The sequence below is a fragment of the Plectropomus leopardus genome, chromosome 7 (genome assembly GCF_026936395.1).
Source record: "Plectropomus leopardus strain MGB_pleo_1.0 chromosome 7, ASM2693639v1, whole genome shotgun sequence".
Classification (NCBI taxonomy): domain Eukaryota; kingdom Metazoa; phylum Chordata; class Actinopteri; order Perciformes; family Serranidae; genus Plectropomus; species Plectropomus leopardus.
The window spans coordinates 24,546,804-24,573,381 of NC_142182.1; the positions used below are offsets into that span (position 1 = coordinate 24,546,804).

Below are 26,578 nucleotides of genomic sequence, written 5' to 3' on the forward strand. Positions count from 1 at the left end.
GCAGGATGGGATGGATGTGAATTTTTGACGATGTGTAATCTGTTTCTGCATAAAAAAGGAAACCAGGGGTAAAGATGGCTCTTCATTACTGAGCCCTATTGCAGGATCTCTGTGTAAAAAGGGCTAAAATCAGTATAATATTTCAGCCTCCATCACAGTTTGTTCAGAGCTCACCTGAACTTTCCCGTTTTGAAGCTCAAGGAACAGGTAGTCCTCCATTCCTGCAGCCAATAACAGCAGCCCACTTCTCCGGCTTGTCTTGATCTGTAGTGACAGCTGGAAGGTGGAGACATCTTGGAAGGCTTGTAAACTGCAGTAGCTGTCCCCAAAGTAGGATTCTGTGAAGAGTGAAAAATAGGACATTGCATATAAAGACAAGAAATAGGTATCATGTCAGCCTACAAGTCAAATATGCATACAGCATAACTGCAACAATCAGTAATTTTTGTGTATGTCACCCTATACGTATATAAAATACACATATTTTCTTTGACTATGCACTTTTGATTAAAGAAAAAAAATGCCTTTTGTCCATTTTGACACATCTCACAATTTGCATCCTCTACACCGAGGCATCATAACATGCACTATTACATTACGGTAACACAAAGAGACACCTGCATATGATGCTATAAACTCATGCTACAACTGCTGGGTGGCAGCTCTGTGAATTCTAATGTGGAAGTTTGGAAGAGGCAATCACTATATATGAGCATTGCTCATGTTACGGTGCAACTTGCTCAGAACTGATTTCTATATTATCAGGTGTCCTCCAGCTGCACGTGGCTGAAGAGGAGCTCCTCTGGCCTCAAAGGGATTCTCTCACTGAGACATCAGTCATTACCCCTGCGGAGGTTTTCCGGGCATATAGAGTCTTGGGGTGCAGGATTTCCCAGGCTTGAGCGGTCTCGTTTCCAATGATATGCAAATTCGGCCACCTGCCTCGGACTGTGCTCGGCAAGGCCCTCGACAAAATGTAAACCACGGAGGAAGTCAATTATTTCCCAGTGCACATGCTCTGAAATTAAACTGGACAACCTCCAAGACCCGGTTTCCTCAGCATGGGTTTTCCATGGCCTGAGCCAAGAGATATAGAAAGGGGGCTTTCCATGAGACACCCACTCACCCTCACAAGGGACAAAACACAGAAACTCATTGGAACACAGTGAAGAAGGCAGTCCTCTCATCACACAATGCAAATGCTCTGGGATATTTGGAATAGTGAAGCAGAGAGAGACATTGCTGTGTCAAAGTTAGAACATTCCTACGAGATCACAAGGGCCAAAATATTCCCTCAAATCAACAGCAGCATCCAGTAGCCAGGCAGGGCGGTGGGCTTGATGTCACGCGGCAAAAATCTCAGAGAACTTCTTAGACACGACTGAGTCAGAGAAAATAAGACACCAAACATTCCCATTCAGAGCTATAAATGGAAAAAGTATGTTCTCAAGACTGTTTGAAGGTGTCGGTGTGCGTGTGCCTCTAAAGGGCAGCTTGTGCCTGTGTTGCATCCACATTAATGCCACGCTGCCAACTTCAAAACACTGAAGGGTACATTTGTCCTTTGGTTTTTGCATCCTGTAAATGAACCCCTCCATCTCCAGATCTGCAACAAACACTGGAAATGGGAACAAAGACAATCATTTCGATGTCAGCAAGGACGAAAGCACAGCTTTTATCACGTGCCCATGCTTTTGTGATTTCACTAAGAGGCGTTTGCTTTTGGTTCCAAGGCTACTCTGTCATGAACAAAGTCAGTGATGAACGGTCTCAGCGCAGGGGCGAATACACAGAGACGGTCGATTATACACTGCTGCACAGCGCCAGTCTCCTGCAGCCAGACACGCCACGTTGGTGGCTCTCAGAAATAAATATCACAGGAAAGTGTTTTTGACATTTTCACATGTTGCACTTTTTTATCCATATTGTGTTAAACCAAACAATTGAACTGCAAGAAGTTTGAGAAAACTAGCAAAAGAAAATCATTAAGATCATAAGCAGAGACAACAGAACCCTGGGCATAGATATACAAAGGGCCCCTCGACCTCTTCTCCACCTGAGCAAAGAGCACAGAGAGAGCACTTTGTGGTTGTTTTGTGTCTTTTTGTAGTTATTTAGTTGTATTTGCGACCAGGGAGCTATATGACACTTTTGGGCCCCTGGGCCTCTGCCCAGTAGGCCCCTTCAGTAATCCATCCATGAACAAGACTCATCCTGGTACTGTTGAACGAGAATGGATGGAACATGCAAATATCATTTGTACTACTGAATCAAGAGAAATTATCACAGTTACACATCATTCGTTTTCAAAATGTCACTTTTCGGGGGCTATTGTCGTTAGCTGTTACTGCCTGTGCCAGAGGCTATTATGGTACAGTTCAGAGAGTTTCTGGTAAGGCGAAGGTATTCCAAATGAAAGACTTGTGCTAATTGCACAGGAGCCTTCAGGCTGAAACTGAAAAATGGGGGAGAAGAATCTTTTCTTACAGGCAATTGCATTAACAAAGAAAATCGCAATGAGCTCCATGGTTCTTAAACCCGAGCTTTTGTTGGATTGTTCACTGAGCATGGGGATAAAAAGCTGAAGGAGAGGGCGATGCCAAGACAATTCTGCCTGAGGATTTTCTGGTTCAAATTCAGCTTGCTGCTGTTGCCTTCAGGAAAAGGAGCACATTTTCTAATGATACACACAATAGCTCCACTCTCTGCAGTGTACCTGGGCCTGGGATTCATTAGTTCCCCAGCTAAGCTCTACAAAGCTGTGTGTAGAATAGGCTTCATGTAGGAAAAGCACATTTTCAATATACTATCTGTATAAATGCCCTGCTCTGTGACACTTCTTTTGTCTCCTGCTTGAACTGCTTCTGTATTCACACTGTCCAACAGGTATGCAAGAAGTTACTCACACCTGCAGGATGAAAAAAAAACCATAATCACCAAGGGCTTTGGGGCATCACGAGTCTCCTGTTTTCTCCTGCAACATAACTCTCAGCTGTCCTGTCCATCTTCCTGGGACTTGAAGCTGTGGGTAGATGGGATCTAGCCTGAGGTGTTTTTACTGACAAGGCATCATTATCTGTAAGGGATCATCCCCGCTCCTTAGGAGTGTAAGCTGGAGCTGTGAAGCTGCTGCCACACTTGGTGTCAGTCTGTGTGTGGAGGTTTAACCACCGAAGAGGACAGTCTCTGATCCCCTTCAGCTACCACACCCCTTCTCACACTACTTTATTGTGCGTCAACCAGAATCCTGGTCTCAGGCCAGTGCAGATGGCTATAATTTGATGACTGACTGCGCTTGTATTTATAATGCTCCGAGGAAACTGAGTCTTCCTCTCTTTCACGAGAGAACTGAATGAATTAGCCTGTTGTCTTTCTTTCCCTTTCCTCCTCCTCCTCCTCCTCTTCTCCATCCTCTTTTGGTCTCAATCTACCAACACATGTCCGGAAAAGCTATGGGGAAGAGAGGCACGCTGACCACAAGTGCAGGAAGATTATAGACATTCAGACGACTTTCTGTCCTGTGACTTGTCTTTGCCAATGAGTCAGAGTCACTTCAGGCAAGTGATTGTGAAGATGTGCAAACATGATATGAGCCTTTGAGATGCTTTCTCGGTGTTTGTATTGTCACCAACGAAAATACCTTAATTGCAAGCACAATATTCTTTCTGATTGTTTTATTTATCAACATGATTGCCCACATGTCTTTCAAATAATATGATTTACTTCTTGCAGAAGCAAAGGATACCGACTGTTTGTTCCTCTACTACAGTTTTGTCATGGTTACACTCCCTGGAATCCAAACAAACCACCTACTTGCGTAACCCATGGTTAAACCATGGTAAGCTTCACTATAAATAGTGGTTATGTTGGTCATTTGTTTCCTTTGCTGGGCTGGGTCTGTTACAACAGGGCATACTGGATATAATTATGTGAAGGATAGGGTGTTGTTAACCATAGATAGAATCTGAGAGCTTTTAAGGGTGTAATGGCAATTACCATATGGCAACACAGTCATTACCATGATAGGCAATTACATCACCCACAGGGGTCAATAGCACTTGTGCTTGTGATGAACATCGGTTTTCCAGTTATATGTGCGGATAATGACTGAGCAGACTATCACAGCATTGATTATTATACACAGGAGCAGTTACACATCAGGAATCTACTAGTGCTGAATCAATAAGCCGATTGTCAGAAAAATGATCAACAAGTTTGCTAATTGATTAACTGTCATTTGTTAAGAGAAATATTAGTTGATACAAGTCATGCGCAACACGCTCCTTCAGTTCACTGTAGTTTGTCAGAACAAGAATCTCCTCAAAATCCTGTCTACAGTTTATGCTAATAATTTGCAAAAACAAATATGGCTTTAGAGAAATGTTGTGCCATCTGAATGGCAGTTTTGTCAATATAATGGATCGCAAAATGTTTCGTCTGTGGCTCGTTTGCAAAATGTTCCCAGACAATATTTATCTTTTGCTTTGCCTACATCCATTTCTGCAGTGCAAAATCTTCTTGGAGCAATGGGAGTTTGATTTAAGGAATATTTCATCCACAAAATGATCATCTGTACATCCATAACTCATGGGTGACTTTGTGAAGAAAGGTTTGTTTTTCTCACATGCCTCAACAGTGAACGAATGATCATAAAATGGCAAAAACTCTTGGTTACTGAAATAAAAATTCAGCCATTTTTAACAACAAAAAAAATTGTATCATATTATATAACTCTTACAAAACTTCTACAGTTTAACTCAAGTCTCATGTATTCTGTCATATGCTCAGTGCTTCCCAAATATGTGCATTTTGGCAAAAATAAAATTCACTATTTAAAACAAACGTGGAGCATGCATGAGAAGGGTTCAAACACGCACATTTTTTTTGTGCAAAAGTGTTCTTAACAGTAAAGTTTTAGAAAAAATGCATATGCTGGAGAAGTACTGAGCACATGAAGTTGTGAAAGACTTCATAAATGGATGATTTGATAGAAGAAGGTAGATGGTGCATTTATTGGTCATTTTTTAAACAAAGTTCCTATCTATCTATCTATCTATCTATCTATCTATCTATCTATCTATCTATCTATCTATCTATCTATCTATCTATCTATCTATCTATCTGTCTGTCTGTCTGTCTGTCTGTCTGTCTGTCTGTCTGTCTGTCTGTCTATGCAGAAATCAGCATCAGCATAGACGATTCTGATATTTCATTTTAAGCCAATATCTGCTGATACTGATGCTGATATTATCATACATCCCTAATTCCATTCATGTCTCTTATGGTTATCTAGGTGCTTAAAGCACTTGGTTATCTTAAGCAAAGATCAAGGTTTTGGTTAAATATTGAAAAAATCAATTTGAATTATGAGACAGGATGTGTGTGCCATTTGTAAGAAACCACAAACCATCCCCAAATTTAACCAAAGTGCTATTGTAGCCAAAGCCTAACCACGCGCAGGACACAGGAAGCCTCAGATTAGTACACTCAGCCTCCAACCCAACCTTCTCCTTTTGAAAAAATGCTGCCACTGAATGATCCATACAGCAATTACGCAATTAGTAAAACATATTAATAGTATATTGTATCTCGGTAACAGAGTTGCCAGAGCATTCCTGTGGATGGTGGTCATCATGTGTTAGTTTTTTTTTTTTTTAAATGTAAATTGATAATTATTGGAAAATCACTGCAAGATAAGCTTCAGTTTTTATTTGATTATCAGCTGTGTTCACTTCAGAGGAATGCAAGTGTCAGTGCACCTACCATGAACACTGGACAACCAGAAAACCAACAATAAATGATATTCCCACACTGATCACAGCACACTAGCTGCTCTTAAAAGGAGTGAACTGGTTGGTGCAACATGTTTACAGACCTGACTCTGAATACAGTCTGTATAAAAAATACTGCAAACTCCAGCACTGTTAAACAGCGGAGAGCAGAGCCACAACTCTACATACCTTGACAGCATTGCTTTATAAGGTCCCCCCTTTCCCCGCTGACTTTTCAGAAGTCACTGGGGACAGACTTTTACAAGCTTTACAGAGCCATTTCTCAGGCCAGACTATGTCAGAGTGAAAGCAAATACAACATCATTTTAGTCCTCTTTCAAATCCCCGCCTACCTCTGCATCCCTCTGAGACACTCCAGAGTGAAGAGGTACAATACATAAAAAAACAGGCTTGTGGAGCCTCAGCGGGTGGCCTCCTCTCTGGCAATAATTAAAACTTTTCAGGCTCCCTCTCTGTAAAACTCGCACTTACACAACAGACAAGGGGTGGCGGCAGGAGCGAAAAATTATGACCTTTCCTTGTGAAAGGAGAATGGCAGTGTAATGTAATTTCAGCGTAGGAAAATGGACCGTGTGAGAAAAGGGAGGGAAAGTGTGGAAAGGATGTGAAAGAGTCAGTGTTGTCTGGGTTTGTGCTGCTAATGCGAGAGGGGGTCTGAAAGGCTGGGTTTCTATATAAATGAATAAGAAAAGGGAGGGAGGGATGCAAAAATGGAAAAGGACTTTTTCTCTCAGCGAACTTGTTTTGTTGAGGACCACTGATTTTGTACACTGTAAAATCTGCAAAGCTGATTTCACTAAAAAAATCAAGGAAACTGATTGCCTTGAAAAATGTAAGCAAATATAACTAATAATCTTAGTGGTGTTTAGATCTAATTGTTAAGTTTTACTTGAGATTTAGTTATATTTACTCAATTTTGTGAAGTTGTAACCTAAAAAATTACAAGTCCTATTAAATCAGTCTTTCTAAGTTTTAGCAACTTAAGTAACCTATGGTAAACCAAATATACTGTGCTATGCTGTATCTGTATTATATATCATATTTGTATTTCACATCATGATCAAGTTAAGTCAAACTAACTTGGTTGACTGAAGTTGCTAACACTTAGAAAGAACAAGGTGATTTTATTTGTCATTTTTAAGTTGCAACAACTTCACGAAATTAAGTAAATGCAGCTAAATTTCAAGTAAACTTAACACTTCAATATGAAGTTAGCATATATTAAGAAATATAGTCATATTCACTTTCCTTTTTCAAAGCAATAGGTTTCCAAGATTATTAAATTTAGATAAACTTGTCAGATTTTACAGTGCATCTAGTGCCATTTTCTGCCTTTATCACTGGATCGAGGTGAGGTTGGGAGCAGAAAATCAGAAAGGTGGAACATTAAGGAGGAGTAGCTGCAGACCACACAGCATCCAATCAGATCATTGGAATCACTTTTTCATACCTCTGAAACTTGCCATGAACTCTTCGCTGCGGTCTTGCACAGCTGCCAGTGAAAACATTTCCATCAAATCTTGGCTGTGTTTCAGTTTCATGTTAACTGTGCTATACTGCATTTCAAGGCAACAGCGAACAAAGAAATATTGTGCTGCTTCAAAAACTACACAACGGGACATTCTCAAAATTTCAGCTACAAGGTAAACATCTTTGCCCAAACTGAATATTCCACCCGAATATGGCGTGTGACGAATTCACAGCTTGTTGGCTCATCACACAAAAGAGTCGTTGGTCATAATGACTTGAGACTGATGATCTCACTCACCTAACAACATTGTAAGACAAACACAGCCGTGAACAGAAGCATTGTAGTGACTCAGGGCTCTGCTGTAGTTTATGACTGGTTAATACAAAGCGTGCCTGTGTCGACCCAGCCGAGCTACGGAAGCCAACAACCGCCAAGGTCCCAGTAGGTGGGTCCTGTTAAAATAATCCCCCTGTGACATCAGAGGACTGGCTCTCCCCGCCTTAATACTATTTCAACCTATATCCCTCCTCACACTGAGTGACCCCCTGCACACCCATTTACCATTTATATATATACACACACACACACACAAACTTTCTTTTGCCAAATACTCCATGCAAGAATCCCTCTAACAAGTGATTGTTTATACATTAACTGTGACTTTCTCTGCTTCCCCTCAGACAGAATAAGGCTGTTTATAGACTGAGCTCAGGAACATTTTAACACACCGGTAATGAATTCCAGTGTGAAATCTCACCATGTGAAAAGCATGTAAAGGAAGAAGACAGGAAGGAAGAAAGTGGTGCCAAATAATGATGGAAATCACGCGTAGACATCAAACACGAAACTTTTACAATGATACATTTCTCATCATGCAGAGTACAAAGTGTCCTGTACGTCTGCACCTCTTCGCCTGACTTATCCTTATAAATCTAATTAAAGGTCAATACAGGATTTTCATTACTCCACAGTACTTTAATCTAAAACTATGAGAGCTGCATGTAACGCACGACTGCTCTGGCTTTGTTCCACAGCACTGACGGTCCACAGTAATTGCAGGAGGAAATTAGACAGCAGTTAAGTGCAGCCACTTAAGTTTCTAATATTTACAATGTCAACACAAACTGGGAGCGCAAAGAGATTCTGCCTTCTGTTGATGCATCTACTGATTAGTATGGATAATTAAGCTAAATTATTTTAAATGTGGTTATTTTAGGCCACTAGTTTGAAGCCATCAATTTGGTGTATGGTGCAACTCAGTTTAAGGGCTTTTCTCATTTTTCATGACCCGGACACTTAAAACACCTAAATTGCATCAGTTTCTAAAATGTATATGCAGTGTTTTGCATATAAATTGGCTGATTACCTTTTAAAAAATGTAGCTTGCTGTTTCACTCGCAGCAACACTCATTTGTTTCTCCACAACACACTAAATACACCACTTCTTTCATATCACACTGTCTCCAAGGCTCCACTGTAAGCAGCAAATGAAGCAATTTGTTGGAAGAGTTGGTAGCATAATAAATGTTAGTGTCAAAATGGATTATACTGCTAGATCATTTTGATATGTCTTTGTATGACTCTGGGTTCTCCATTGTAACTACAGTTAGTTAGCTATAAAATTTAAAGGATGAGTCCAATATGTCTTAGACTTTATTTTGTTATCTTTGACAATTTGTTCACATGTGGGACCTAAGTTTCTCGCTCTCATTTTTTTCAAATAAATTGAACATAACTAAAAGCTGCTGTGTGCCATGAAAGAGCAAACTACCAACTGATACTGTCTGAAATTTTGGGCAAAGCTCCTTTTTGTTGTCCTGTTGAAAATTTTGATTAGAACATCTACACCACACTCATGTCTGTGCATTACTTGTAGGGCCAAAGAAAAGATGTGATTAGCTTAGCCTACCCTAGCACGAAGACTTAAAGTTTGGGATAACAGCTTCCCTGGCTCTATTTAAAGGGTGGGTCACGTAGAGTGACCTATTAGAAAGTAATTTATTACCTATTAGAAAAGTTATTTATTTGCATTAGTCAAGGAAAGTGATATTTTTGTCATTTTAGTGAATGTTCTGATGCAGCAACAAGTCTGGGACAAAATAATTTTGTAATGTAAAGCTTCAAACTGTTATCAACATGTTGTTTGAATGCTTTGAGCAATAAAATACAACTCGTCTTTGTAGTGTGTATGTTGTTTCCAACTTACACATAGTGCATGTCCACTATGGCCTACACGACTATACCTAGCCAGAAATTCCTTCCCATTAATTGTTTATTGGAAGCTACTGATTCACAAAGCATGCTGGGATATTGTTGCAGACCAAGCTGGGGGCGTGAAAATACAAAGAATTTAAACGGTGCTCACATCAAGACAGTCAATAAAGTTGTAGCCACAAGCAACCGGTGGCAGGGGGGCGCACGCTTAGACTAGCTGATCGCATATCGTTGACATGCAACTTAACGCTCATGAACACACCAAGGTTGAAAGAAAAACCTCCCAACTTGTAAAATGAGAACATACAAGGAGCACCTGAATGCAGCACACTGCTTACTTTTTTCACAATTTTGAAACCTAATTTCATATTGTTGCCAATTTTAATCATTCAAATTTGGCTGAGTGATTACTACCACATTTTTTGTGGTGTAACAAACTAAGAGGTCATATTTATATTTCCTTTACCCAGACTTTACTTTGCTGCAGTTTTTTCATCTTTACACAACAGAAATGAAGATAGTTGTAGTTATCGGGGAGTTATACGCTCTGACTTTAACAGCAGCTAATCGTAGTAAGCTAAGCTAATGATGTTCAGACCCCACCTCCATATTGGTGAGTATTACCTATCTTTTTATCTACCTCTTTGCAAGAAAATCAATAAGCATGTTCCCTAAAATGCCATGTTTTTATGTGAAGGGCATTGTATTCCTTTACTTTTAAATTTGGAGTTTTCCACCTTTTACATGAGCAGTAACACATCCCTGATGTTTCCCTGCGTATTGACTCAAACTCCCTCCACAATTTCTGGTGCTTCACTTAATGTCAGCACACTGCGCTTTCGAGGTATTTGTGTGGGTTTGAATGTTTCCATCATACATAACTACCGCCACGCTGTTGAACGCTATTGACAGAATCTGAGGCATTATTTAAACTTTCACAATTTTAAGTATGAATAAGCAGAGAGCACTTAACAGCACTATGGTTCGGTACTGTAATTTTCCACCCTCACGCTTTTTTGGGGGAGTATTGAAAAGGTATGTCTGCATGTTTTCTCTCATCCCGACTCTCTCTAGGTTTGCCTCATTCAACATTAAAAGTCATTTTAGACATATCAATAGCTCCATTCAGCTTTCACTCAGAGTACCCCGATGACTGCAGTTATGAGTACGAGTGCAGGCATCACTCACTCCACCACTAATTATCAGCATGACATTGGCTTTTCAGGGGGCTGGAAAACACTTTGCTGGGTAGCAGCTCACTGTCATAAATCATTTCACTTGAACGTCACCACAGGGGAAGAGAATGTAGGGCCCGGACCCCAAAAAACCTCAGCTGGGGTCCGGTGAGGGGAACACTTGATAGAGATAGGGTTCAAGTTAGACTTGGCTGCTGCAGAGGCTCCAAATATTTCCCAGACAGATCTCATAAATAAAGTGACTCTCTCTTTCCTTTTTCTCTGTATTTGCCCATTTTTGTATTTATCTCTCATTTGGGTCTCATTTATATGCTGTACCTAAGTTTTGATACTAATGCTTCAATACTTTTTTGGATTATTGTGTTGATCCCTGGAATCTCGTATCCACATGTAAAAGTGTCTCTGAGCCAGACCACCAATATCCTCCTAATGACTCCACTACCATTTATGTGTGTGAATAAGTGAATGAGAGGCAATTTGTGTGTTTGTGTGAAACACTTTTTCTGCAGCAAAATGCTATAAAAAACAAAACAAAAAAAAAACAAAACAGCTTTAACAAAAGGGATCCAACATTGACTTAATTTTGCTTTAAATTACAGTGTTTGGTCAAATATTAAAAATAAGTAGTGTACTGAATGTACTACCCAGGTAGCAGAATAAATGGAGGCATTGTACATCTCTGCAAAACGTTGCTCTGTAACCTTTGTACGTTTGTTTGGATAAAGTTGCAAAATTCTGTGGTTAATGTTTGATTATATTTAAGCACAAAAACCAATAGATTATGGTTGAAAAAATGTTTTGGCTTAAAATACCAGATTTTGGTGGCATAGTTCCCTAGAAAATGCAGATCAACCACTTCCAGTGGCACTATCCAGGCTGGAAATGCAGCCACTGGTCGCTAAAAGACAGCCACATTTGGTGGCTAAAAAGCCACTGGAAATGCAACAATGTCAACACACCTTAAGGAACACTGTTCTGGCTGTAAATTCAGCTATGTCTCAGTAAAAAACAACCGTTTTTGGTGGCACAAAACCAGTTGGAAATGCATGCGATGTCTGAGTAAACAGCAGCAGCTTTTTGTGGCTAATCCAAGCTAGAAATGCAGCAATGTCTGGGCAAAAAGCAACTGCTTTTAGTGGCACAAAACCAGCTGGAAACACAGTGGTGTCTTGGTAAAAAAAAAAACAACAGCTTTTCACAGCACCATGCCATCATGCAACGCAGCTGAAACACAGCAACAAGTCGCTAAGACGGCCAAGTTTGGTGGTTAAAAAGATGCAGGAAATGCAGTTAGACTAAAAAATAACATTTTTATTGTTAATTGGTCCCACACAGGGGTCTGTAGTGGTCTACAGCTTAGCAGGCACCGTGCCTAGGTGTTACACCACCAATTATCTCCTACACCTCAAGGTGACAAAGTCAACTTACATGTATGTAAGTCAATTATAGATACATATAAAATGTAGTTTTATTTTGAATTCAGTTTCAGATTCTGCATAAAAAAAGACAAATAAAACATCCTGAACATCTCATATTTTTCACCTCATTTAAACCTAACATCTGGAGACCCTTTGTCACATCAGTTTCTCGCTACACACTTTTCCATGACCAGATTTGATAGTGAGGCCTTTCTATAAATGAGGCCCTCAGTCTGGCCGTGCTCCGCAGAGGGAAACTGTGATACAGAAGCTGCAGTGAAGGGGCCTCCCAAAACCCATATCCGGCTTTAACCTGGGTCTGCAAAGTCAGTGTGTGTTTGAGATCAGAGCGTCACATTAGCCCCATAATGAGAACCAGCTGAAGGCACACACCACCAGACTGACCCTCTTCAGCTCAGACTGACCCCCCCTTGCCACCTCACCGCCTAGCCCCTTCCCCCTCAAACCCTGGAGACACCTCTTTCTCACTTAACTGCTGAATTTAGGCCCAGATAAATGCTTTATCCAGATGCTTGCTCTCAAACCCTTCCATCAAACCGGCGTTACTCTAAACTATTCCAGTGCACACGCCCAAAGACAGAAGTACATGGTGCAAACATAAACACTCACCCATGCACATACTAGTGGCCATGAGCACACACACACTCTCACTCTCTCCACTGTGAGTTAGACGTCTCACAACCTGGCAGTCACTCCTTCACGACCCACTGGCTGAGTCAGCCCACCGTTTCCCGCCATTCACACAACTGTTTTCCACCAGGCTACCGTTGAGGAGGCCCGCCCTGCTCCACCCTGCACATCCAGATACTTTTCTCCCAACAACAGCTCTCGATCGAGGGCACTCAGTAGCACTCTCCTCCCCCCTCCTCCTCCTCTCTTTCCCATCCCTCTATCCTACTCTCAGTCTTCCTCTATCCCCGCTTTCAACCCCAAATAAACACCAAACATGGAAAGCCCGGGAACGCCGAGAAGCAACTTAAACGGCTCTAATGTGCCAGCTGCAACTCGTACACCCACTTAATTTTTCCACAATTTGCACGGTTAGGTTTCATTATTGAAGTACTGACTTGAAGACGGATAGCTCTGGTTTCAGTGGAAAATGGTGGTAGTTGGTAGAGAACTCCTCTGGGGATATGAATTTGAAACGGGCTCCTTTCTCTCTCCTCTTTACCACCAACAAATGTATTTCTGAGCTGATAAAAGCAGTTTTGATTTGTAAAAAGAGAGGAAGTGCTTTATTAAAAATCTATGGGATTTTGAGCTTCATATTAGCTTATTTTCGTAATGTCATTGACGTGAATTAGTAACCCAAAGAATGACTCAAACCAAAGCAGTCAAAACAGTGATGATTATTTGAAAAGGCACTAAGTGGTACAAGTGGGGATTTGGCCCAATGTGACAATTTGTACTTTGTTTATTTAACCTTTCTTTAAACAGAGTGGATTCAGTGAGCGTGAATGACTTTTTCCAGGAACGCCCTGTTCTGAACGCCACACAGTCACATACACACACCTGGAAATTAACGATGCAACAGTAGGTGACTTCCCTGCTCAAGAGCTCCTTAGCAGTGGTAATAACAGAGGCGGGGTCACTGTTCCGCTACTCTAAGGTAAGTCTCAAATCTTTGCACTCAAGTCCCAATTCACGACAGGCAAGTCCGCATCAAGTCCCAAGTCCTAACCTTTGAGTTTTGAGTTCTAAACAAGTCATAATGTGCTCTTTAACAAATGTAATGCCATTTTGGAATTTTTTTAAACAAGTGCGACTGAACTTAACCATTAAAAGTAGTGCTGAAATTGCTCTCTCACGACATATAGCACTATTAAACAAATCACAACAGAATGAATTTGGTATGTTTCTTCTCTGTCTTGTTGTATTTAACTCATCTCATAGTCCACGTCATGTAACTCGAGTTCAAACCTTTGGTATTTTGTAATTTTGTTGAGTCAAGTTTTGAGTCCTAAACAAGTCATAATGCACTCTTCACCAAATGTAATGATGTTTTAACAACAGAGTTATAATATATTATACATGCAAAAGTCATGAATTCCTTTTAAAATCTGTACTTATTTGTCGAAATAAGTATGTTAAAAAGTTACTTCGTTGTTAAGCTAACATTAGGTAAGCATTAGCTTGCTTACTACTTATGTTAATATTAGCCTTGACTTCCCACTTTGTGTGGCTTTAAAACAATAAAGTAGCTCATTGGAATTAAGTCTCAGTGAAGGAGCAGTGTGTTCAGTTTGGTGTCATCTAGAAGTGAGGACTGCAGATTAATGAATTATCCCTATTCAGAGACACTGTTTGGTTTGTCTGTTCTGGGCTACTGTAGAAACATGGTGGTTCAACACAGCGATGTCTGTAGACGAGGAACCATTCCCTGTGTGAATAAAAAGCAACAAAAACACATCAATTCTTATTTTTAGGTGATTTAACACTAAAGAAAATATACTTATTATATTATACTCCACTTCTGCCAGTACAGCCCCCTAAATCCACACACCTAAATGTTAACTGAATCAGGAAATGAATGGATTGTGGCACACATTTTAACAAGATACTTTTTAATCTTTGGGCTTGTGGGGATGTTTAAATTTTTTTCAAGTCCTTTTGATTTTGTCAAGATATGTCTAAAGTCAGCAAATTTGTGAGAAGAGTCTGACTTGAGTCAAGGTCATGTGACAGAAGACGACACCTCTGGGTAATGAAGCCCTGCTCTTTGCTATCCTTCTCCAACATTTATTCAGCTGGTCTGGGGATCAAGCCGGCAAACCTCTGGTCACAACTCGGCATCTTTCTCACGTTTTCTCAGTCAAAAAAAACCTGTGCCATCTGCCCTGTGAGGTCATCCCAGCCTACACATGGTATGCAAAGCTTCAACATACACATTTAACATAAATACTGGTCATGCTGGACCTAAACGCTCATGCCACATCTGTGGTAATGGTTTAAACATGTGGTGACAAAACTGCCCCACGGGGAAACAAACGCTGCATCCCTGCCAAATCATTCACTGACAGCAGCCACTCTGCGCACCGCAGAGGGCCGGGAGGGACGTCGTGGCAACATGCATCCTCTAACACAAGCCACTGTTTACTGTACATAACTCACGCCCTTTGGCAGCTGTGCTGTAGACAGATGTAGCAACAGCAGAAGTCCTACAGTGTAATCTATGATGGCTGCACCAACCTTCCCCTCACTGGTAAGAAATAGAAACTCTTTTTCTTTACAGCCATCTGTCATCAAAACAAAGGAGTTGCAGTTGCTGAGAACAAATTCACGAGATATGTTTACTGTCAAAAAAACACAAGCATTCAGCTGCATACTGAATTCTGTTGAGAAAGACAAGTTCTGTGTTTACATCAGCTGCTCACGGCCACTTTTACTCAAGGTCTAAATACCTTCAATATGGCTGCCAGCCACAGCTTCACCTGAAATCACTTTATTCACTTGAAACATTTGAGACAGAATCATCCATCTTGGCCACTATAGTCCAGGATAAAAGCTGGGTGGGAAAGTTTTACTTTGGCAGCTGCTGCATCCTCCCTAAAATCTGAGGGTGTTATTTGAGACAGGCAGGTCCACAAACAAGGTTTTGTGCTTGTATACAAAGTAACTCAACGTCCACCTTGACAGGACAGTCATTATTTGCGTGTCCCACAAAAGGTCACTTGTCAGGAAAACGTGAACCGAAATCATCCAAAGCACTGAAAAAAACAACCAGTGCTGTCTTTTTTCCAGTGAAGACAGTCTGCTTGGTTTTTGTGTGGAAGTCCTCAGAGAAAGGGTAACTTGTGACAAGGGTCATGAGTGAGACTTGAAGCACTGCCACGAGTTCATGTGCATCACGGCTTGCTGAACCTCGGGGATGCCTCAAAGACAGAAAACACAAAAAAACTTCAGTGAAAATTAGAGAGACGGAATGTTCAGAGAGAAAGAAATATGATGAAAAAGACGTTGGAAAAACTAGGAAGCATGCTTCTGGGAGGCAGAAGAAAAATCTTGAGAAGTACAAAAATTGAGTGCAGAAAAACTGAGAGCTACATTTGACAGCTTTTTTTTGTTGCTGTTCATGTAAGTTGGCACCGAACTTCAGCAGATAGACAGTCAAGGTCCTTATTACATCCAATTTGCATTTAGATGATAACAAGAGCAGGGAGTTTGAAAGGGCTGTTGTTCCAACAACTTCTGCATGGATCCAACAGATGTAATTATGAGTAATGCACCTCATTGCCTCTGACTGATTGCAGTGTTATTTCTCCATTTTATCTGAGAGAAGTTGCTCATAATCTTCTTTTGTGTAACCCCCCGAATGTGAATGGCTGATTCAACTACATGCTCATCACTGTGTTTGAAACAACCGTGTATAGAAAAATAAAACTCCCTCCCATATTGCGCCACCCACCTTGAGGATGACAGCAGATCAGCTCAGCTTTTGTTGGAGGATGACTGCTTCTCAGCTATGGGACTGATCTATGGAGGTATGTGTCCTGAGAGTGAAACTATTGCGCTGCAGTCATAGACCTGTCTAAATTGCCAGAACAATGGTTACAAGGATGAACCATCTGTGACGGCTGAATGTCGTCTTCAGGTATGCTCAGAAGCACTGATGAGGTTCTTAAAAAGGAGACCAACAACTGCTGCTTTGGTTATAAGAAGAAGGAGAAGAAGAATAAGTTGTAGACATATTGCCATAACCCTTCTCCAATGAGATATTGATCAAGCAATAGATTATTGTAAAGGCAAGAGATTATTTCATTTATATTGAAGCCCTGTACACTGTCTGCAAGAGGTGCAGATTCCAGGGGTGGGGGGCAGCACACATGTCTCCCTCAATATTTATAACATGCATATAACATACAATAAAAGCATGAAGGTAGCAGGAGACTTTTTTTTTTGACAAAATTGACACATAAATTGATGCAGAAAAGGAGAAAATTGATACAAGAAATAAAATATTTGATGCTCAAAATATTCTGGTGGAGGACCCCCAAACCCCATTTTCACATGTCCACCCCAGTGTTCAAACAAAACAAAGGCTCGGATGGTACTGTATAAGTCAAGTAAGTATAACATTAAGTTAGACTAAGCTACAGAATGCACTTTGAAAAAAAAAAAAAAAAAAACTAAATAAAACAATAAGAAGAATTTTAAATTTTAAATAAAAAAAAAATAAAATTAAATTTAAAATTAATTTTAAAGTCCCTTTGGGATTTTTTTGGCCAATTAGAGCCCTGACACTCAAAGCGGATGGTTGGCCTTTCATCAATGTCAAGCTGTTTAGCTAGTTTTTGCCGAGGCCTTTCTTGTGTTTTTTTGGCTGATTCAGCATGTTGAATGGGTGTCAGAACAGGTGAAGCCCATCGAGAAGAGAAATTACTCTGACTGGTGGTTCAGCTCAGCACACAAGAAGACAAATAGAAGTGAGGAAAGCAAATAAACGGCTATTGTCAAGAGGATGTGAGATTGAAACAAACTTGTTACATTAGGTAAGATTTTTTTCATTTTTTAGCCTTTTAGCTCTTTGGCAGAAATATTTTTAAAGTGTTTGCCTTATTGTTTGCTTGTGCACAGAAAATATAATTTGTTCTTTAACATCTGGTTGTGTTGTTAATGTGCTAACAGAATAACTAACATATTGAATCTGCCCTGTTTATCTTCCCTTTTAGAATGAAAATTACCGACCGCCGCCACCCGCTGTTATTGAGACTTAAATCCTCTCACGCAGGTGTAGTGCGTATGTGCTAGTTGGCAGTTGGCTGTAGTCTCTGTGATGTGTTATAGAGCAAGTTTTTGGACGAGAAACAGGTGATGTGAGGCAACTTAACACTCAGTTTTGTGTGTTCGGGGCTTTACATGCACCCTGCAGCTACAATGATGTGATGAAGCTCTCTTTCATCTAACATAAACTGACAAATATTGTGTTAGCATTAAACAGGAACATATTTCATTGGTAGACTAATGAAATCTCATTAAAAGTGTAAAGTGCTAACACTATAATCATTGTTTTCTCTTTTTTTGCTGCCCAGTACAGTAATAGATATCTCTATAAACTATATATATATATATATATATATATAGTATCTATAGCTATATGCCTATCTATATCGTTTAGCTTAGAGTATGGTGAGCAAAAAAAAAAAACAAAACAGGACCACTTGGGGTGTCCCCAGGACTTACGAATTGGGATGCTGAACATGAACTGCAGTATTAAAAAAGAAACAAAAACAGGATCATGTTTTGGCGTTTTTCAGCACACAAGACTGAATTAGAAAGCCCAGTGAAACATCAGATAACAAGATTCAAAACTTTGCTCTCCACATCTGCTTTCAGTGGACACGATTAGTTGTTCTGCTCAATACATTTCTCAACTGTCTCAAGGCTTTTGTTTCTCAAGGCTGCTTCATCAATAAACCATTATAGCATCCATTTACATTTACCTGGTTAGTGTTTCAGATCACATGTTCTTTAAACGTGTGCACAGTACACAGTGTTGGAATGTATCTGCTGATCCAAACGGCGTGCATCTCCTGAGCCTTTCATCCATCATCTGTTTGACAAATCTTTAATCTTGCCACAGCACAATTACGTGTACTGATGAAAGTGCCACACACGGGTGAGTAATTTGATGGTATAAGACATGCCATGGGCACAGATGGCCTGCACAGATTTTGTGCATAATCCCCCAAATCGCTACACATAGTTATACATACAATGCTGACAGCTCCTTGGCAATACTTAGATTTATGAACACATTTTTTCATCTTGTCAAGGCGCTAGATGGCTTTTTGCCCTCTTTGTGTGGTGAATATTGACAAGGCTGTCAGACTTTGATGAATCCCTGGGGTCTGGAGGAGCACAATGTTGAAACACGGTGTCAATGAGAGTCAGTGACAGGGACAGAAAGATCATCTACAGGGGCGAGTGAACTGAGCACTGGTGAAAGGGGAAGTGAGGAACATGTTTCTTATTCACTGCTAGAGGCAAGAGCCCCATTGAGACAGAGCCACTGTCTTGACTGAAGACTAAAGCAAAGCTTTATGACTAAAATCAATGCTTGACTTCATCAGATCCTTTCGCCGAAAACAGATCAGAAGCAGACGGAGGCAGTCATTGTAAACTTTGACATGACGTTTGAGAAAAACACAAAACACAACCCCCCCAAGGCTTCAAAAGTCTATTTGTAAATCCAGATATTGATTGTATGAAAGGTTTTACTTGTTATAGTCCAGTGTGTAGGATTGAGGGGATGTGCTGGCAGAAATGGAATATAATATTCATAGCTACGTTTTCATTAGTGAATAATCATCTAAAAATAAGAATTTTTGTGTTTTTATCTGGTTAGAATGAGCTGTTTATATCAACACAGTGGGTCCTCTTAATGGAAGTACGACAAGAACTGGATACAGCATTGAAGCTGAGCTTAGCATTCCTATGAAAGTTTCCAAAAGGTTTGATTTCATTGATGTAAAATTACCTGGATCTTCTGCATCACTGGACCAGATGAGCACGTCCACTTGAGACTTTGTTGGCTGAGTGGCTAACTTCTAGTTTAGCCCTCACTAACATGAACGAGGGTATCGTAATTTCATCTTGTGGCTCTTCTAAGTTTCACATGTTATTAAATCCCAAGTCATTTTTCATGCGTGGTGATGCTAAAAAAAATGTACACACTGATTTACAGATGTCTTTTTCCCAGTGTAAGTCAATAGGGAGAGGTCTTTTTAGGCCAGGTGGCATCAGGTGACGGACCTGGACTTTGTGGCTATACAGTTTGGCTACAGTTTGTCAAAACTAGCTCCAAACCTGGGACACTTCCTTGGTCCTGGTCCTCTTTCACAATACACCCATGGATGTATCAAAAGACGTGGATACAGCACTGGGGGCAGGCCTCCATTTATTACTATAAAAGCAGCTGAGTAGTGCATGAAGCAAAAAAAAAAGAAGCTCTTTTTCCGCAGTATGAAGTAGCCAGATCTTCTGCATTACGGGGTCCCCAAGGCATGTGCATTACAGACTTATGGTGGCCGAGCGTGGCTGAATGTGCTCGAGCGGTGACTTCCGCCAGCCGAATGTCAAATTTCTGCTTTAGCACTCCAGTGTCTTGTATGGGGATAAAATGATTTAATCTTGTGGCTCCTCTAGACTTTCCAAATGTTATCAGACCGAATAGATCAAATCTTAGAGTTTAATTTGTCATTTTGTTGAGGGTTTGATGCTCAAAAAAACATATCCATTACAGATTTACAGATGTCTCTACAGTAGACCAGAAAAGTCAAACTATACCTTTGCCATTGAGGGTGGTCTCTGTATTAATACAATACCTGAAGGCCGCAGAAGGTTCTACACAATGGGCAATTTAATTTTAAACAATTTTTTCATATTGGAATAAAATAAAAAGAAAGAGTCTGTCCATTCTTAACTAAAAGCTCTGTTTCCCCTGTCAAATTGTCTTTTTTTTTAAAGAAAATGTAATTTAAATTTACTTTCCTTTGACTCTCTTATTTCTCTGACCGCTGTCACTTGTCTCGTCTCTCAAGTTCGAGCGGCAACCTCCAGGGCTAAAAAAAATAAAGCCAAAGTGGAGGTGCGAAAAGTTGCAGTTTCTCCAGTGGTCACTTGAGGCTGGCTCCAAAGGCAGGTCAATCCTCATAGACTCCCATGTTAAAATGTCCAACTTTATGGCAGAAATAAACATGTTTACAGCCTGGTACAAAAGCCAGTTTTGGTCTCTGAAAATAACTGCTCTGTTCATTATGACTGCACAGGTGGTGAATGTTTATTTAACCCACCCATTTAAGATTCATTAAGGCTTAAAGTTATGCATAATTAAGGCCACGGCCACTCTGAGTGACAGGCTGTGTAAGAGGCGTCGCCTTAGGGTTTCAGTCAGATCCACCACTTGCTCCTCTACAGCTCGACCCTCTCATCCAAATGTCTTCTGACTCAAAAAACCAAGATGGCGACAGCCAAAGTGCCCAACTCCAGGCTACAAAACAGGAGTCCACAAACCAAAGAGTGACTTCACAGTGGCTATGCCCATTATTTTCATACAGTCTACGGTTGCAACGCTTATCAGGATGCACAGACGTGATTGGCTGATAGCATCTCGTGAGATGATTCACAACATGTCATTGGCCTTCGAGTTTCCTCAGTCGCTAATCCAGTACCATAAAGGCTAGAAATGCTGGATCAGTTTCAAATAGAATACTGCTGTCAAAATGTGTCCTTAATGTCCTTGGCGGTGTGGAGAGAGATGGCAGATAGACAAGGGGGGTGCACTTTTGTGATTTTGGTAACAAATTGCCGACACACTAAAAAAAGGGAGGGGTGAGGAAAGTTTGTGATAAAGACTGTGCTCTTTTTAGTGTGAGTCTGTAATTCAAATCTGTCCACAATATTGCTCCTTAATACATACATGCCTTAACATTTTTAATACTTCTACCACAATAACATGCACATACTGTGCAAAACATACGACAACATTTACCTCAAAATAACCTAAACAAAGAAAAAAACACCTGCTGGCATCAACAGCTGTGTGCTATAAACTGACCTTTTACTAAACAGTGTCCCTTTAGTTACTGTTGCTATGCCATGCTTTCCATCCCAGCACTGCACATAGGAGGTTTATAATTATAATGGTGGCAGATGTGTCACTTGAAACTCATGGTAAATGTTTTGTTTCCTTGATTTCAGACAGAAATAGACAAAAGCAGGCTTCTCATTTCTGGCTGTAGACCGTTTGTTTTTTCCTGTATGTAATGGCAACTGTTGCTAGCAGACTTGAATCAATGTCTCAGACTCACTTGTTCTAAAATAAAAGAGAGAACCAAATGATGGATTTAGAAATGTCAGATATGTTAAGATATTTTCTTGCCTACATATATGACTAATGTTTAAAGCTCTATGCTATTGGCATCCTCACCAGCTGATACATGTAATATACATGGAAATAAAAAGCAGGCTGTTTTTTGTATAGAAGTTAGCTTTAGTATGTCTGTGAAAGAGAGACTAAAATTGAATTACCTGTCCAGTCTGTTACATGTACATGCAGTCATAATAAACAATATAGCATAAAAAGGGCAGAAAGAATTTCAGTCTACCTCTCTGCTCCTGCTCACTGTAGATGAGTGAAAGTATGTCATGATGGTGCCATTTCAGATAATAGCCCCTGATGGAGCAAATGTTCTGTCCTTCACCTCCTTTCTTCTCCATTTCCCTCCTAATGTTTTATGAACATGTGCTTAACATGCTGCCATTTGGCAGACGTTGGCACTCTGACCACGTCTTGTTAAACACAGATCAATTACACAGTACTGTATGTGCACTGGGTCGCCTTTTAGTGGTCAACAGTGCACTTTTACTGTCTGATGTAACATTTCTACTTCATATTTAAAGCTACATAGTATTTGAATGTGGACTGGTGGCTAAAAATGGTAGAAAAGGGTATTTTAAAATTCTAACTTTTGGTATTCAGGAATCAGTAAGCTGCACCAACTGTGAAGCTGTGATCACTTAATGTCAAAGATATCAAAAATGAGCGACAAAAATGTGCGACCAAAGATTAGACTTTTTCTGGACAGACTGCTTGCTGCTGTGAAGGACTGTATTTTGCTCTTAAATTTCAATCAAGTGACAACTACCATGGCCGAATATTCGTGTCAAAGTGTATTTTCTAACCTGGAACCAATGTTACCATGTTTTTGTGACAAGTGGCGACAACTATTTTTGAAACTGGTCCAATTGTGAGACCAAGTGCTGCAGCCAGCAGCCACAAGAACACAGGCTGCGATGTAATCACTTGGGGCACTTGACGCAGTCACTTTACATCCACAAAAAGTGCTTGTTTTTGCTACTGACAGGCTCAGATTTTGATTGTGTTTGATAACATTATGAAGAGGATCCCTACAGAGATATAAAACATGTTTCTTTACGTTTCGCTTGATCCTCTCTTTGTTATTGTGTGAAACCAAGGTCCGCTTAGGAAAAGGTCTCCTGAAATCTTGCGAACAGTGAACCGTTACAGGAAGACAATGATGGAAACATTAATGAGAGTTTGAGGGACAAGACTTTTACACTTTTTTAATAAACAAAGTATTCAGCCCTGATATTGAAAATGTTTGAGATAACATTACGCTATACTTTCTGTAGTCAAGCACAACAAACTCTTCCTGGCACTCCTCTCGTACATATACACAAAGTGATGCAGCACAAGTTGTAAATCACGCAGTCATGAGTGAGTAATTTGTTTATATCCTATGTAATCAGAAGGGCTGCAATTATGTGACCAATGAGCTGATAAGAGTGAAGAACAAAGCATCGTAGAGAGCGACTGTCCATTTAATGCAACTTTGGGTGGTGGACAAAACAAACAACACAGGGCTGTCCCTGGGACAACAGGATGTGGAACTGTGTGAAACCAAGTGCGTTTTTTTGAGGTAGGTTCCTAAAACTAATCAAGGTAACTCTATGTTCGTGGGCTGCTAGTTTGTTAGATATCATAACTGTTGTATGAGGATATGTTGGATTACACTCAATAAAACTGACTGAATCAAGCAAAAAGTAAAGAAAAATGTTTAATTACTTTCCAGGGTCTTTTTCATAGTGTTATCAGACACTTAAAATAACAATCTGAGCCAGTAGTGGAAAAAACAGGTACTTTTAGTGGACATATATTTACGATGCCAAATGCAATGAGCACTTACTTTACAGCCTGTTTCACCGCTGCTGCAGTGCTCTTACTCAGTACTGGACACATTTCAAAATCTCCATCAGTTACTGGGACACAAAAACATGAAAATATAGGGTCTAGGTTGAAAAATACCGAACTCTTCTTCAGGCGATGCATGTTTTTGTTCCTCAGTTAATTTCACGCCTTCTAGTTTGTATTGAGATGTCAGCTGTGACAACTGCTGTTCAATGATATGGTGATCTGTAGAGGGTTTGTTTGTGGGTTGTTTTGACTTGATTGATAGGTCCTCCAGCATTCAACAAAAGAACCACAGTAGTTATGACTCGTTGTGACAAAACTTGAGCTCCATCAAGGTTCCCAGTTGTTTCCCAATTCTGAATCTTATAACACAAAGAAATATGAACAACTGTAGTAAAAACAAGTGGGTGGCACCACCAGTACAGAACATGAGAAAGAAAAGTCCCATTGTCCCAGTGTGACAATTTTACTTCTGTAATTACTGATATTCCTCTCTGTTAGTGTCCCGCACATTAGTTAAATAAGGAATTAATATTTTAATGTACAGTTACAACTTGCCTAATGTAGCTTTTAACCAATACAGAGATTTCACAGTGTTTTCATTTAATCAATTTCTATTGATGTATGACTTTCTAACTTCCCCAGCTCATTAATAATCACAGTGTGTGTTAAGGACTATTACAGAATTAATGATTGTTGGAATAAACTTGAGAGCCTTTAAAATCCTTCCCCCAGTCAACAGAGAGGAGCACTTCACTCTGTGGAAGAAAACCTTGATCTCAATCATGGAGCCAAACATTCAAAAGTCGGGAAAATTGTGATAATCCCTTTTTAAGGTTTGAGTTTTTTGGGCTTACAGGGCTTCGGGCAGGCTTTTCTGTTATACTCGCTCTTCTTTTGACCTCCTGCAGAAATCCCCCTTGCACACCTGTATGTGGGACATTCATTGTGATTCATTAGCTGTAACTTGAATGTTGGCCGTATAAAGCTCCTTGAACTTTTTCCAAAAAGGGAACTTTATGTTCCATCTGGCTCGTTCGGGAAGGGGAAGAGTTTGTGAAGATTGAACTTTTCCGTTCTCCTCTTCGCCTCACTGAAGTAAAAATGATATACTTTCACCTGTAAAACTTGAGGGGTAAATGGGACAGGAGGCCTCCTACAGTACGATCCCAAACATAAACCATCTGCAGATGTGTTCACTGGTGCTTACAGGCTAAGTAAGCAAACATCGCAGAATGTCAATATGTGTGAGAACTGATGCACCACATGGTCTGAACATGCATATATATTGCATCTCATACCTCACAGGGAGATCAAACTCCGAGCCAGCGGATATGATAACCATAAATCTGAGGATTAGCTGTTTGAGTATTTCACAGATCTGGATGATCTGTCAAGCTGGCAGCACGCTTCCTATAAAAAGCCTCGTGGCCTCAAACAAATGATAAAAACACATTCAGATTCTTTATTGTATTAAATTGAACTGTTACAAAATTTCTAAACCCCAAATGAATAAAGAAATTAGATATCTTCTTAGTTGACTCTTCCTTTTTAAAGAAGTATTTAGACAGTTGCATATACTTTTAAAATTGGTACAGGGCAAAAAAAGCTATGGCATTTGCTTTTGCTCAAGAGATAGAAAACCTACAGCTACCAGAATGCACTGCACCAAACCAGACCAATAAATGCTCCCACTGGTGGGTAATGTAATGTAAGCTTGGAAATTTTGAATATTTTGAATATCTAGGACTGCTGGTAATAAAGAATCTCAAATGACACCCTAACATTACACTAAAATATGTTTCTGAATACATTTTTAGTCACTTTAGAAATAGAGGATGCAGTAACAGAACCTTGGTTCATATTTAATCAATACTGACCAGTTTTACTGTTTTATCAGAGTATTTCATTCATTTTTAGAGTGCAGAAAACAGTGTTAGCAGCCACTTCTTGTTAACAAATTCTCATTTTACAGCCGAAAACTGCACTAAAATATGTTTCAAAAGACATTAGAGAAATAGACAATACAGTATCACACTGCCTAGTTTTACCATTGGATTGAAGTTAAGACTAAGTTTGAGAGAGAGAAAGAGAGAGGCAGCACTCTCTCGATCCATTTCTATACTGTTTGTATCCATGGTGGCGGTGATGAAAATGCATAACTACAATCTAGATATTTGATCAGCACTGCCTAATTTTACCTTGGTCAGAGTTTGGTCTGAGTTTGACAGAGAGAGGAGCAGCTCTCTCTCTATCCGCTTGTGTGCCCTTAGTGTATGTGGTGGTGGGGATAGGAAAACGCAAATCTACAATCTGTATATTTGATGAACACTTCCTAGTTTAATTGTTTGATCTACAGTTAATCTAAGAGAGAGAGAGATAGAATTTCAGTCTGAAAGAGCTGCACAGTCAAATAATTTATCCCCAGTCAAGTTAGTGGAGCATGAACCGGATGTAACTGGCTCATACATGCTATCGATATTATGATACAAAGCTGCTTAAAATTGGCAAACTATCCCTTAATTTCAAAAGCAAAGTTACAGTATTTCACTCATTTCTCAAAGACGCCTCTGTCAAACAAAGGCTTGAAAACCATACAGTGTTAGTGTGTTAAAATCAATCAGCCAAACAGTCAATCAGCTGATCAACAGCGGCAGCACACTTGAATATGACTATGAGATCACTGACACATGAAACACATCAAGGTTTGTGAAAAGGAGACTTAATTCAAGCTCTTAAAGCTCCTTCATTGG

General features: G+C 40.0%; 1 protein-coding gene across 1 annotated transcript in view; it reads right to left on the minus strand.

Annotated features, from left to right (window-relative positions):
- Nucleotides 1-26,578, minus strand: part of cspg4 (chondroitin sulfate proteoglycan 4) — a 96,461-nt gene that overhangs the window by 42,295 nt on the left and 27,588 nt on the right. Inside the window, exon 2 of the mRNA XM_088080293.1 lies at nucleotides 175-338. Coding sequence (XP_087936419.1) covers nucleotides 175-338 — 164 coding nt within the window. The remainder of the gene's footprint in view (nucleotides 1-174; nucleotides 339-26,578) is intronic.